Source organism: Diabrotica virgifera, chromosome 4 (assembly GCF_917563875.1).
Source record: "Diabrotica virgifera virgifera chromosome 4, PGI_DIABVI_V3a".
NCBI classification, from domain to species: domain Eukaryota; kingdom Metazoa; phylum Arthropoda; class Insecta; order Coleoptera; family Chrysomelidae; genus Diabrotica; species Diabrotica virgifera.
Genome location: NC_065446.1, coordinates 152,486,594 through 152,501,257, shown reverse-complemented (window position 1 = coordinate 152,501,257; position 14,664 = coordinate 152,486,594). Strand labels below are relative to the sequence as shown.

Below are 14,664 nucleotides of genomic sequence, written 5' to 3'. Positions count from 1 at the left end.
ATTTCCGAGCTTGTTAAAGTATGTCGTGAAGTGTTCTTCTTTAATAATTTTATTTGGTGGACAGTAAACTGCAGATAGTATAAGCTGGCTATTCCAATCAGTTATTGAGATAGACGTGGCTTGTAAGTTTACTTCATTATGCTTGATTATTTCATGGTGTCTAATGCTGTTTTTTATAATTATAGCAGTGCCTCCATGTGCTCTTCCTAGATGGTGTTGTGTTATATATGTTGAGAATTTGGGTATGTATATTGAAGTAGCTTTTGTCTGTCATATGTGCCTCAGATATTAACATAACGTCCAGATCATGCTCGGAAATAAAGGCTTTGACTTCCAGACTATGATAAGTCAGATCATTGGCGTTCCATGTACCAATTTTTAGTTCAGTATTGAAGGCTAAACTTTGTGACCAGTGTCATTAGGATGTCGAACATTTTGTCCATTCTCTCCATCAGTTTTGAGAAGACCTGTTCTAAGTTGTTTGTTGGTTGAAATGACATAGGTGGTAAACCCTGTTGTTGAGGTGGGTTGAGTATTGGAATTTGTTGGTCCTGCATAGCTGAGTGTTTGTTGAGGATTTTGCTGAATTGTATCATCTGTTGGTCTCTGTGGTGCTTTTGCGCGTAGTGGAGGAAATTTACTTTTTTGTAATTCTTTGTAAACTGAGCAACCTCTGTAATTTGCAGGGTGATTTTCTTCGCAGTTTACGCATTGGATTTCATTATTTCTTATTTTTCTTGGACATTCTTTGGTTGAGCGAGCGCCTGTGCATTTGACACAACGGAGGCTTATATGAGAGTATTGACGAGTATGTCCAAATTGCTGGCATCTTTGGGAGGTTCTACTTTAACTACGGTCTTAAGTATTTTAGTTATTTGGTACACCTCTTTATTGTTTAAATTAGTTTCAAGTTCGATACGAAACAGAGAAAGGGATTCTTTCGTGCCTCTTTGTCTTATGTTCGAGATATTTATGACTGAGTGTCCGAGCTCTGTGAATACCATTTTTATGTCTTCCAGATCAGCAGAGGGGTGCAGGTTTCTAACCATGACTCGGAATCCTCGGTTTTGTTTTAGCTGATAAGTGTGGAACTGCGTTTTTGTTTGGTTAATGCTTTAACAGTTTATTTATAATGTTCTGCTGCGTCTTGCTGTACTTTAACTTGATTGTTTTTCAGGCTTTTTAAGGTATACTGTTTGGATGCTGTTTTGTCTAGTGAATCTTGCAGAGGTTTGATAAATGTTACATGTTGAATGAATATGGGAGGAGGCCTCCTTGATTCTCTGCCAGTTGTTCCGCTATTAGCTTCTTCTTCCGGCTCTTTGTTAGCTTCTTCTTCAGGCTCTTTGTTAGCCTCTTCTTCCGGCTCTTTGTCTAGAGCTGAGAATCTATTTTCTGTTCGCAGCTGTTTTGTTAATGACTTTAATTCGATTGTCATGACTTTAATTGTTTCGTAGACGCTTTTTGTACTGTACTGTCTCCCATATTTCTTGATCTTTTGAAGTGCTGGGTTGTATTGATTCAGGTGCTATAATTGGGTTAGATTGATGTTGATAATTATTTAAAGGTTGGGATAATTGTAGTGGGATTGTACCATAGTTTGTGTTTGTTGCTAATATACCTTGAGAGAAGCATAGCCTTTGCCCTGGTATTTGACTGTAGATCAATGGAGTGTTGGCACCTGGAATGTTTTGGTAGGTCGTATGCTACATGTGATTTTACATTTTACGACAATTTCCTAGGTTACTTGTTCTCGTAGATTCATGTCGCAAAATAGTTTTTAGTTCCTGGACTATAAGTCAAAACACTGTTTTGTTGATTTGTACAAACAACTAAACTATCATTAGGTTTTATTTTTACGTTCTAAATCACTTTCACATTAAAGAAAGATAAATTAATTTAAAACGATGGTTTTGTTTCTAATTTAAAACACCTTATCGAAATCAAGTTTTTGCAATTGATAACGGAGAGCCGATAATGACTGTCTCTTTCGAATTCTTTGCTCTCTGTTTGGCTATTTTATATATCTTCGTTTCGCCTTCCCTGGTATTGTTGATCGTATAGGTTTGAATACACTTCTGCTTTAGCTTTTGCTACTGCTACTTTCGCTTCCTTTTTCGCGACCATATAATTTTGAAGATCTGTGTCGGATCTGGTTTCTTGCCACTTTTTATATAATTTCCCTTGTCTTTCCCTTGTCTTTTATTTTTCCTTGTACTTCGTTTGATCACCACCAAGTCTCTTTATCCTCAAACTTTTTTTCCTGATGTTTTACCAAGTATTTCAATAGCAGTCTCTCTAATACTCCTGGTCTTTTTCTACAAATTGTATTAGGGCTTCCTTTCATACTATTCTTTCCCTGAATATACCTTTTTTCTCATGTTTTAGCATCCACCACTTGATTTTTTGTGGTCCTCTCTGATATTTTTGTTTAGCTTCACTTTTTACTTCGATGTCCAGAACAAGCAGCTTATGTTGTTAGCTTACTGTCTTACTAACTATTACCTTGCAATCCTTGCATTCACGTAGGTCTTCTTTCCTTATCATGAAATATTCTATTTGGGATTGATGTTGTCCAATTTTGTAGGTAATAAGTCAAGTTTCTCTCTTTTTAAAGAATGTGTTAACATCCGTTATATTATCTAGTGCTGTTGCTAATTCAAGCATATCATCTCCAGCTTCATTTGTAGTTCCAAAGCCTAATCCCCTAAATGTTTTTCTTCATATCCTGCTTTGGCTTGGCGACATGTGCATTGAAATCACCTCCTATTATAACTTTCTCCTTTTATGGAATATCACTCAGGACGTCTCCTAATTGGTCATAGAAAGCTCTTCTTTCATTCTCACGCAGACCTTTTTGGGGAGCATACACACACAGTAAATATCTGCATTTGCATGTAAATGAAAAAATATCACGCCTACGCATATATTTTAGTAACTTTATTTCTTTATCCAAATTAACGATGTTACATTCGAAAGATGTATTCGAATTCGATTGAATTGCCTTTCTTTCTTTCTTTCTGTCTTTGTCGAACAATTCTACAACAAGCAATGCTTTTTCTTCCTATAGATCGTACATTTTATGTGTATTCCACGAATATACGACTGTTTTGGATTATCGCGACGACGAATATTTTAGTGTGCAACATAAGAAGTACGAAAGTTTTTTGCCCTAATAATTACTCCAATAAACAACAGTATAATTTGCAATTTACTTTCGTCCTTCATATTTTGCACAGTAAAATATTCGTTGTCGCGATAATCCAAGAAAGTCGTATATTCGTGGAATGGGGTATATGTTATATATACCCCATATATGTTATAGTCAAAGCCCGAATTTCAGGCACTCTTAGGTTTGACTAGGCAATGCTTAGGTCTGACTGACGGTCTTAGTCAAAGCCCGAAGTAAATTATAGCTTCGGCCATTGACTAGTCAAACCTAGGAGAGACTAAGTTGGTCAGGCAAAGGTCGAAATTTAATTTTATGAAATCGGGGTTTGACTAGTCAAACCCCGATCAGCTATTGAAATGTTGTAATTTGTTAGATTAGGTTTAATAGAACGTCATTATTTAATTTTAATGTTTAGTATTTTTATATTGTCGGAATTAAAATAAAAAAAAAATGTGTATATTCTCACATATTGAGGCATTATGGCATTTAGATTTGCACAATGCCTTAGGCTTTTTACACTTACATAATTTTGAAGAGCATTTCTTATTACACTTTATAGAGCATTTTATAAAACCTTTTCCTCCAAATTTAGAATTTTTTGTACCAATTTCTCTTATAGACAGCTTAACGTCTGAAACATCTTCGAAATTAAGGAAATTCTCTTTGCATTCTCTTATTTGATTTCTTGAAAAAAATGTGTTGTTCCGTATTTCGTACCAACTCTATATAAACCGTGAGTTGTTTTATCTTGTATGTTACCCAAAATATTTCGAACAATCAAAGCTGGGGATAGGTATAGCATTACGCTATAATTACTATTTCTGCTAATTTTATTTTCTTATTTTTTTTATTATTTTTTCTCAAAATCGAAACGACGTTAGTCATTCGAAAGGCACATTCAAATACAAATGTTAAGAGAGACATGGCTTTACCCTGTCTACCATCTGTTTTTCTCATCCACATAAATTATTTACCATATCAGATGCTTGTGTCAACAACTCACTATGCATTCGAGAGTGTTTTTTGTTGTAACTGCGAAAGTATACACCAGACCTAATAAATGATTTATTGCTCAGTCATCTGGTCAGAGGGAAGAAAGATAACAGTAATCGTTGTGGTTTTTCTATTCAGTAACAGCTCAGCAGGCAAAAGCGTCGGACCACACCCAACGCTCTCATTAACAATCGACGCTCCTTCCTAGTGTCTTAAGCGAAACACATTTTTGTTACAACAATAAATAAAATATTTACCGTTCGTTGTGTAACATTTATTTCTAGGATTAAATTAATTCCGCCATCCACCAACCGGAATATTGGTGACCCCGCGAGTATTTAAACCGCCCCGAAAATTTAAAAAGTTAGTGTTAATAATATTATACTTTTGCCGGTTTTAAATACAGTGTACATCGAAAATGACGGACGCTAACATCAGTGCCAATACCAGTGCTTCAGTTGATCGGATTTCAGTTAAAACCCCACCTTTCTGGCCCAACGATCCTGAAATATGGTTCCTGCAAATAGAAAACCAATTTACACTGGCAAATATAACAAGTGACGCAACCAAATTCAACTATATAGTTGCCAATTTAGACACAGCCTACATATTAGAAGTTAGGGACATCATTGTTTCACCACCAGCCACAGAGAGGTATGCAAAATTAAAGTCAGAATTAATTAAGAGACGTAGTGCATCACAGCAACAAAAAATTAAAAGACTACTTGAGCATGAAGAACTGGGCGATCGAAGACCTTCGCAGTTCTTACGACATTTACAGTCTTTAGCAGGCACAACGGTACCAGACAATATTGTAAGGTCTCTGTTTTTAGGTAGACTGCCAGCGTCTACACAGGCTATTCTAGCTACTCAAGCTAAAGCTAGTTTGGACGTAGTTGCCGAGCTAGCTGACACAATATCTGAAGCTATAGCTTCTAGGGCCCAAATTTCAGAAGCTTCTAACACTCTCGAAAGTACTATTGATAAAATGACAGCCGAATTAGCTGACATGAAAATCCAGCTAGCTAGCTTGACGCAGGCTCAAGCACAAACAAACACATACCGTCGCAACCGCAGCAACTCAAGACGAAGACCATATCCTAGAGACAGTAGCTACAGTAGGGAACATAATAGTGACATATTATGTTGGTATCTGTAATATATCTTAGCACTAATTTGAGGGTGAATATTACAAACTATAAATTACTAAAATAAAACACATCTTTCTACAAAGAAGGTTCATTTAATACTCGTTTGGCGAATGTACTTTTTACAATAATAAGAAATATGTTACTCTGATAACAGTTGTTAGGTTTTACAGAGTGGTCTACTAAAACTATCTTGACAATATCCAACATCTCCCCCTTAAAAAAAATTATTTTTTACTAGTTAAACAAATATAAGTATTTACAAAATAATAAAAAAGAAATTACTCATACGTTAAACGATCTATGGGTTTGACCACTCTTTTAGGCCGTTCAGTACTTTCTTTATTTAAATTCTCTTTATTTACCATATTTACATCAGTATCTACAATAGGAGAAACTTCATTTGAACCACTCAGTAGTGAAGATTCCACTATATGAAATTTTTTAATTTGGTTCAAATGACGTTTCCAGTTAACATCATTTAGTTCAGGAATTTTAACAATATATGTTACTTTTCCGATTTTCCTTAAAACTACGGCTTTTATCCACTCAACCGTATTTTTTTTTTACGATAGTCGCGCACAGTCACTTGTTCACCAGGCTGAAACACTAAAAATCTCTTACCGCTAGAATACATTTTTTGTTTATTTTGTATTGTATTCTTAAATTTGTTCGATCACTTGGTAACAAAGTGTCAAATCTTGTCCTTAAGTTCCTATTTAACATTAATGTTGCAGGACTTACCTTAGTTGTGCAATGAGGAGTGGAGCGATAATCGAAGAGAAAATTATTTAATGCTAAATTAAGGTGTACATTTTTTTATTACCTAAAAAATTTTTTAAAGCATTTTTTACTGTTTTCACAGCATTTTCTGCAGCGCCATTAGATGAAGGATCATTTTTATTCAAAAATGGACCCATAAAATCCAAGTGAAGTCTTTCCCAAGGTCGTTCCGGCCAAGGCCACGATTGAATTTCGGTTTTTTTTAGGTACATTCTTAAATTTTAAACAGTTTTCACAAGTTTTACATATTTCTTCAATTTGTTTTCCTAATCCAGGCCACCAAATATAAGATCGCGCTAAGCTTTTCATCTTAACTATGCCCATGTGTGATGAATGTAAACTTTGTAAAATTTTTTGTTGTAATTTAGACGGAATTATAATTCGATTATTTCAAATTAAACAATCTGACTCGATACATAATTCATTCCTAATTTTATAAAATGACTTAAATTTAATATCTTTTTCAAATTTTTTGTTTATAGACCAACCCACATCAATAAATTTGCGAACCGCAGATAAAACCTTATCATTTTTGGTTGCCTCCCTAACTTCTTACAATTTAATAGGAAAATTACAATTTTCTGAAAAATACTCAACATAATTAAATTCAACATTTTCAACTGAATTATTTTCAATACATTGCGGAAAACGTGACAACATATCCGCTGGATTATTTTCACTTTTTACTACTTGTACATCATATTGATAACTAGATAGAATTATGGCCCACCTTCGCAATCTATTAGCTGAATATTCCGGTATATTTTTATTTGGATGAAAAATATACGACAATGGTTTATTATCCGTGACTAACGTGAATTTTCTTTGATATAAATAGTTATGAAATTTACATAACCCAAATACAACTGCTAATGCTTCTTTTTCTAATGTACCAAATTTTTTCTCCCTGTCTAATAGTGTACGTGAGGCGTATGCAATTACTTTTTCCGTACCATCCTGCATTACATGAGAGATTAACGCTCCAACCCCCTGCTCACTAGCATCAGTCATTAATTTTAGGGGTAGTTCGGGATTATAATGTACTAAAACCGGTGCTGACACTAAAATTTGTTTAACTTTTAGAAATGCATTTTGGCAGTCAACTGACCAATTCCATGATACCTTTTGTTTTAATAAATTATAAAGAGGATTTAGCACGGTAGATAGGTTTTTAAAAAATTTGCCGTAATAATTTATTAACCCTAAAAATGACTGTAAACTGTTCACATTAGTAGGCGTCGGCGCCTTGACATTTGCCTCGATTTTAGATTCAGAGGCATGTAAACCATCTTTGTCAATATCGTAGCCTAAATATGTAATTTTTTCTTTAAAAAATTCGCACTTATCTACAGATAATTTTAAACCTGCATTTTCTAACCTAAAAAGAACTGTCTCCAGCCTTGATAAATGCTCTTCCCTATTTTTACCAGTGACGAGAATATCGTCTAGAAAACATACCACACCATCAAGACCCTGTAAAAGTGATTCTAAAATTTTTTGAAATTTAGAAGGTAAACTTGCAATCCCGAATGGTGTTCTAGTATAACGAAATAAACCTTTATGTGTCGAAATCGTTAGAAGCTCTTTCGATTTTTCATCTAAACATATCTGCTGGTAAGCATTAGATAAATCCAATTTTGTAAAATGTAAAACCCCCCGTTTAGTTTTGTAAACAAGTCTTCAATTTTAGGTAAAGGATATGAATCTATTTCTATTAAAGGATTTACGGTGACTTTAAAATCACCACAAATTCGAACAGACCCATTTTTTTTAATACAGGAACAATAGGCGTACCCCAATTTGAAAAATCTACAGCTTCAATTACACCTAGTTGTAGTAACCTGTTTAGCTCATTTTCTACCTTTTCCCTCATCACGAATGGTAAAGGACGAGCTCTAAAAAATTTAGGACTTACATAATCAGATTTTAATTTTATTGAAATTACACCTTTAATAAATTTACCCAAACCAGGCGAAATTAAATTTTGAAATTTATTTAATATATCATTCAAATCTGACGGAAATGCTAAATCGTTTACGTTAAAAATGGTAAGATCGAACAGATTATAGAAATCTCTACCTAACAATGGAGGTCCTCCTTTACTAATAACATACAAATTTAACATAGCATTTTTCTCTTTATATTTAACCTCACAATTAACGAAACCTAAAGGTTTTAATTTCTTCCCATTATAAAGATTAAAAATTTTGGAGGTTGCCTGCAAAATTTTATTGCTAAAATTTAAATTATAAAAGCTTTCTGAAATAACACTATAGCTAGCGCCAGTGTCCAACTTAAATGTAAACAACTCATTATCAATTAATAAATCTATTAACACAGGATTCGTATTATATTGTAAACTATATAAACAATATTCTTCAGAATCTAGAAAATTGTTTTTATTACCTGTTTTATTAGATTTATTATTTTTATTTGAACACATTGGTGGTAGATGCCCTTTTATATTGCAAATGTGACAAAAACATTCTCGATAGGTACACTTATCTGAATTGTGGTTTTTACGTCCGCATACCAAACATCTAGTTTTGGTGGAAGTTCCAGCTGTTGAAGATTGGCTCCTCCCTCCTGCGTCGAAGTTGCTTTTCTGAGATGTAGATGCGCGAACATGCGCCGACTGTTTAAATTTGGAAGAGCTTCCGCCAGCGAAATGGATTTCTGGTTCCTTTTTTACAACTTGTAAATTTGAAAAACTTACAGATTTTGCGGAAGCTATTTCCACCACCTCGGAAAACTTTACCGTGGATTTCTCCTCGTAGAGACGATCTTTTACTGTGCCACTATCATAGCCTATGATAAATTGATCCACTAACGCCTGTTCTATTTCACGGGCGCCACCAAACTCACACGACACTACCAAACTGCGTAGACGTGCTGCCCATTCTTTGGCACTTTCGTTGGCCATTTTGCGTGCTATAAAAAAATTTTCCCTGTTACTAAACACTGATTTAATCGGTTTAAAATGTTCATCCATCAAATCAACCAACTCTTTGAACGTTTTTATCTCTGGCTCGTCTGGAATACACATATTTTTTTTTTTTTTTTTTTTAACATCCCATTTATTTACAATCTGTAATAATGATTACAATAAGTAAATTGTTTAACAATTAAAAGAGATTTGCAGGAGACTGTCCAGTGACAATAACCTATAAAATCATAATTTTAGTACTTAACAAAATTATTTGTGACTAATAAATAAAACCCTATAAATAAAACTCTATAATAAATAAAATATTTTTGAAAATTTTAAATTTAAAATTTAAAATCTTGTTCGTAGATCGCTTGGAGTGTGGCGCTTTAGCCTTCTGTTTGCCTGGGGTCTCATTAGGTTCTTCGCTAGCCTGTTGGGGTGGTTTTGTAGTCGGATGTCGTATTTTTGGGCGTAACTGGCAATTTCTTCTTTGACAGTCTTCATTTGGAGATCACGATTGATGTGTTCATTGGGCATGTACCACGGTGCATTTGTGATAATGCGCAAGGTTTTCGATTGGAATCTCTCCAGGATGTCGATATTGGATCTCGACGCAGATCCCCACAGTTGGATACCATAGCTCCATATTGGCTTAATCACTGCCTTGTATACTAAAATTTTATTGTACAAACTCAGTTGTGACCTTTTTCCTATCAGCCAGTACATTTTATTGAGTTTCAGACCCAACTGTTTTCTTTTCGTGAATATGTGTTTCTTCCACGTTAATCTGCGGTCCAAGTGCATACCTAGGTATTTTACGTCATCCTTTTGTTGTAGTACTTGATTATTTATTGAGACGGTTGGGCACGTATCTTTTCGATTAGTGAACGTTATATGTACTGACTTGCTTTCGTTTACTTTAATTCGCCATGTTTGTAACCAGATATTTATACTGTCAAGATTTGTCTGGAGCAGTTGCGAGGCGATGTACGGGTTTGAGTGAGCTGCAATGATTGCTGTGTCATCTGCATATGTGGCTGTGATGATGTTTTGGCTTGTAGGAAGATCTGCTGTGTAGAGTAGGTAGAGAACTGGTCCAAGGACACTACCCTGAGGTACTCCAGCGTTGATTGGATATAAGTTAGTGCACTGATCTTTAACTTTTACAAGGAAATGGCGGTCGGAGAGATAGGACTTGAGGATTAGAAAGTAGTTGAGAGGAAGGACTTTTCTTATTTTGTATAGCAAGCCAGTGTGCCAGACTTTATCAAAAGCCTGCGAGACATCCAAAAAGGCTGCAGAGCAGTATTGCTTCTCTTCTAAGGCTTTGTTTATGGAATTGCAGACTCGATGAATTTGCTCGGTGGTAGCATGTTGTTGTCTAAATCCAAACTGGTGGTTGGGTATTAGCTGCTTTTCCACGAGGATTGGCTGTAATCTGTCTAGTAAGAGTTTTTCAAAAACCTTTGACATCACTGAAAGTAGACTGATAGGTCTATAGGACTTAACTTCTTCTACAGGCTTGCCTGGTTTGGGTATTAAGATGATTTGTGCCACTTTCCACAAAAGGGGATAGTAACCAGTTCTTAAGATTGCGTTAAAAATCTGTGTCAAATATTGCACGCCTTTCTTGGGAAGTTCTTTTAAAATTCTTGCAGTGATTAAGTCGAACCCTGGGGACTTTTTCGGATTCATATCTGTTTGGATTTTGTTGAAAACTTGTTTGGCTGTGAATTTCTCCAACGGTGCTTCTAGTTGGTATGGATATTCTAAATACAATTGAATATTATCTTCTGCATCAGAGTTGTTGTTTTGGGCATGTGGTTGGAACACTTCCTCCAGGTATTTGGCAAAGACTGTAGCTTTTTCGTTGTTACTTGTAGCCCATCGTCCGTTACTGGCCCGGATAGGCGGATTAGAGAGTTGTGGTCTGTTAATCTTTCGTGTTGCCTTCCATAGCGAGTATTCGGAGGTTTCCGTAGCAGATAGATTTTGTAGATATCGTTTTATGTCGTTGTTTTTATTGTTGTTTAACAAAGTTTTTAGTCGCGCTGTAGCTTGGTTTAATCTATTTTTATCCTGGGGTGCACGGGTTCTTTGCCATACTTTCCTTAGTCTTCTTTTTTCTGCGATTTTTTCTTTTATTTCGTTGGGTAAATCTTTGTGTATGATTGTTCTTGGTTGTTTAGGTGTTGACTGCCAGCCAGCTTCCTGAATTATCCTACTTAATTGATTTACTGCTTCGTCAATTTCGCCATCCGATTTTAGTGGGATGTTTAGGTCCAGTCTCTCATGAAGGATAGCCCGGAATTTAATCCAATTGGTATATTTACTACTTATATATGGTGGAGGTTGTGTTTCGAGGATATTCGTAGATATCATGACCAAGACAGGAGAGTGGTCGGATGAAAGATCGAAACAAGATTGTGCTGTCTGGGATTCAAGTGGTATTCCTTTAGTCACACAGAAATCAACCAAATCTGGAATTTTGTTTGTGTCTGTGGGCCAGTATGTGGGTTCGCCAGTAGATATGTATTTAAGGTTGTTGGTTTCCATTGCCATGTATAATTGCCTACCTTTCGGAGTTATTGGCCTGGATCCCCAGTGAGTGTGTTTTGCGTTATAATCGCCGCCTGCTAGAAACCTGTTTCCAAGTGTGTTGAAGAATTCTTGGTATTGATTTTTGGCTATAGTATGTCGTGGTGGACTATATATTGCAGTTACTGTTAAAGGACCGTTCCAGTCTTCTATACTAATACTTGTTGCTTGTATATAGTCTCTTTTAAACTTATTTAACTCGTGGTGTTTTATAGATGACTTAATTATGATTGCAGTTCCTCCATGTGCAGTGCCATCTGGATGTTTGGTGTTATATATTGCATAGTTGGGAATTCTCAGATAGCTTCTATTTGTAAAGTGTGTTTCAGATATTAACATTATGTCGATGTTGTGTATTAGTATAAAAGCTTTAACTTCTTGAGCATGATTTGTTAGCCCGTTGGCATTCCAAATAGCTATTTTCAAGAATTTGATCATTTTGTTAATTTAGTGACGACGGTGGTGAGAAGGTTTAACAGTGTACCCATTTGTTCCATCAGGACTTTTAACATATTCTTTAGTTCAGCCATGTCATTTGAGGCGGGAGTATTGGTAGTAATTACTTCTGTTTGGTTTGTATTACTATTCGTAATTTGTTGTGAGTTATTAACGATTTGGGCGTAGGTAACTCCTGCTTGGACATGTTGTGCATGATTAATTGGCATGCTAGGCCTGGGTCTAATCGTTGGGAATTTTTTCGTTTGTAGCTCCTTGTATACCCTGCAACCTTTGTAGTTTGCTGGGTGGTCTCCCTCGCAGAGTACACACTTGACGTTGGCACTTCTTTCTTTATTAGTGCATTGCTCTGTTGCATGATCCCCTGTGCACTTTACACATCGTGGTCTAAGGTGGCAGTATGATTTGGTATGTCCGTATCGTTGACATCTAGAACATTGTGGTATCTCTCTTTTCTGGTACGGTGGTTCAATTTTAATCTTATGGTTTAATAGGAACTCAATGTCATATATATTTCTATTATTATCAGAAGGTTCCAAGTCGACGAAAAATAGTGATAGCTGATCTTTAGTTTTAGGGTGTTTGATGTTCCAAATGTTTCTAATAGTGTGGCCTTTCTCTTCTATTTCCTTTTTTATAAGATTTTTGTCCATCGAGTAATGCATGTTCTTAAGAACAACCCTGAAACTGCGCTCGTTTTTTATTTGATAAGTATGAAACTCTGTCTTTTTTTCCGATAGGGCTTTTGTTATTGTACTATAGTAGTCAGCAGATTTTGGCTGAAGTTTAACTTGATCGGAGCTAAGAACTTTTAATTCGTAATTATTTTCAGCAATTTGGTTTAGTAATTCGATAAGTGGGGGTATGTGTTTAACCCCCTTAATAAATATTGGAGGCGGTTTGGTTATTTTCTCTTTTTCACTTGTGCTTTCATTGTCGTTTATTTCATCATCTTTTGACTCGCTATTTAGTGCCTCGAATCTGTTAGAAGTGGTAGTCGGCGAGTTCAGCCAGTAATCGTTTATTTTTGTTTGCTTTACAATTCTTTTGTCTGGACTAGTTCGATGTCTTTTGTTGGAGTTTTCGACTGTTTTACATTCGGTTTGATTTAATGAGGTGGAAGGTGGGTTAGTATATTGGGGTTGCTTTAAGGGTTGAGAGTAAGATGTGTTTAATGGTTGAGAAATTTGCATATTACCTTGTAATTGTTGATCAGTGCACATTTGGTATTTTGGAGCGTACGCCACTGGCTGCTGACTAGTACCCATTGCGTCACATTGCATAGGTTCGTTAGATTGCAGAATATTCCGATTTATCGCCGTCGAAGCGGAATCCATTTTCGCTTTTTGGGTCCCATTAACAATCGTTTAATTTGTTTCACCACAAAAACTGGATTTTTATTTTTGTATTTATATTTAACTATAGATAAGCAAACTGGTAATATCGACTGTCTCGTTCGAAATTCAAATAAAGACTATAAATACACATATTGAACAACAATTTATACGCTTCTTCATTTAATAAACTTAAGAGAATAGCGCGTTTCCGATTTTCGTCACTAATATCATTTGCAGCAAGGTAATTACTCAATCGTTTCTTATACACTGTCTAATCTGCGTTACCGGGCACGAACTCTTGAATGGTACCGGTAAACGGAACATACGATGGCGTTTTTGGCACGTCTGGCATTTTTAATATAAAAAATGCGTTAACTACGACAAAAAGTCACTAGTCTCGTTCGTAATACTAGAACAAATGTTCATAAAACTCGTCGCCACTTTGTAATATATTTTAGCCCTAATTTGAGTCTAACCCTAACTATAAATTACTAAAATAAAACACATCTTTCTACAAAGAAGGCTCATTTAATACTCGTTTGGCGAATGTACTTTTTACAATAATAAGAAATATGTTACTCTGATAACAGTTGTTAGGTTTTACAGAGTGGTCTATTAAAACTATCTTGACAATATCCAACAGTATCACTACCGTTTTGGTGACCAGGCTCAAAAGTGCTCTCCTCCGTGCAAACATCAGGGAAACATCGCGGGCAGTCGGTGAGTGCGGCATCCGATCCAAGCCCAAAGTCTCGCCACCTTTATGTAATAGACTGTGACACTAAAAAACAATTTTTAATCGACACCGGTGCCGATCTGTGCGTTTTCCCGCGGAAATATGTACGGGGTGCACGCGAAAAGACTTCATACGAACTATACGCGGCCAATGACACTAAAATCGCGACATACGGTTATGTGAACTTTACATTAAACATCGGACTACGGCGTGATTTTACGTGGCGATTCGTAGTGGCGGACATTTCAAAGCCTATTATCGGAGCCGATTTTCTTTCCCATTTCGCTCTCCTAGTGGACATTGCTAACCAGTGCTTAGTAGACAGTACGACAACCCTTCGAAGAAAGGGACTCGTTAAAGAGTGTTTCGACGACAGCGTAAAGACTATCGCAGAAGCGTCGCGTTACCACGAAGTGCTGCTACGATTTCCGGAAATAACGCGACCCGCCGGTATCGTGAAAGACATTCAACATCAAACCAAGCACCACATCGATACAACACCAGGTTCACCC

The 14,664-nt window shown here is 35.9% G+C and overlaps 1 protein-coding gene across 1 annotated transcript; it reads left to right on the top strand.

The window, feature by feature from the left end:
* The first annotated feature begins 4,583 nt into the window (after positions 1-4,583).
* LOC126883700 (uncharacterized) lies at positions 4,584-5,324 on the top strand. The gene has a single exon (XM_050649361.1). The coding sequence runs from the start codon at positions 4,584-4,586 to the stop codon at positions 5,322-5,324; it is 741 nt and encodes a 246-aa protein (XP_050505318.1).
* The last annotated feature ends 9,340 nt before the right edge of the window (positions 5,325-14,664 follow it).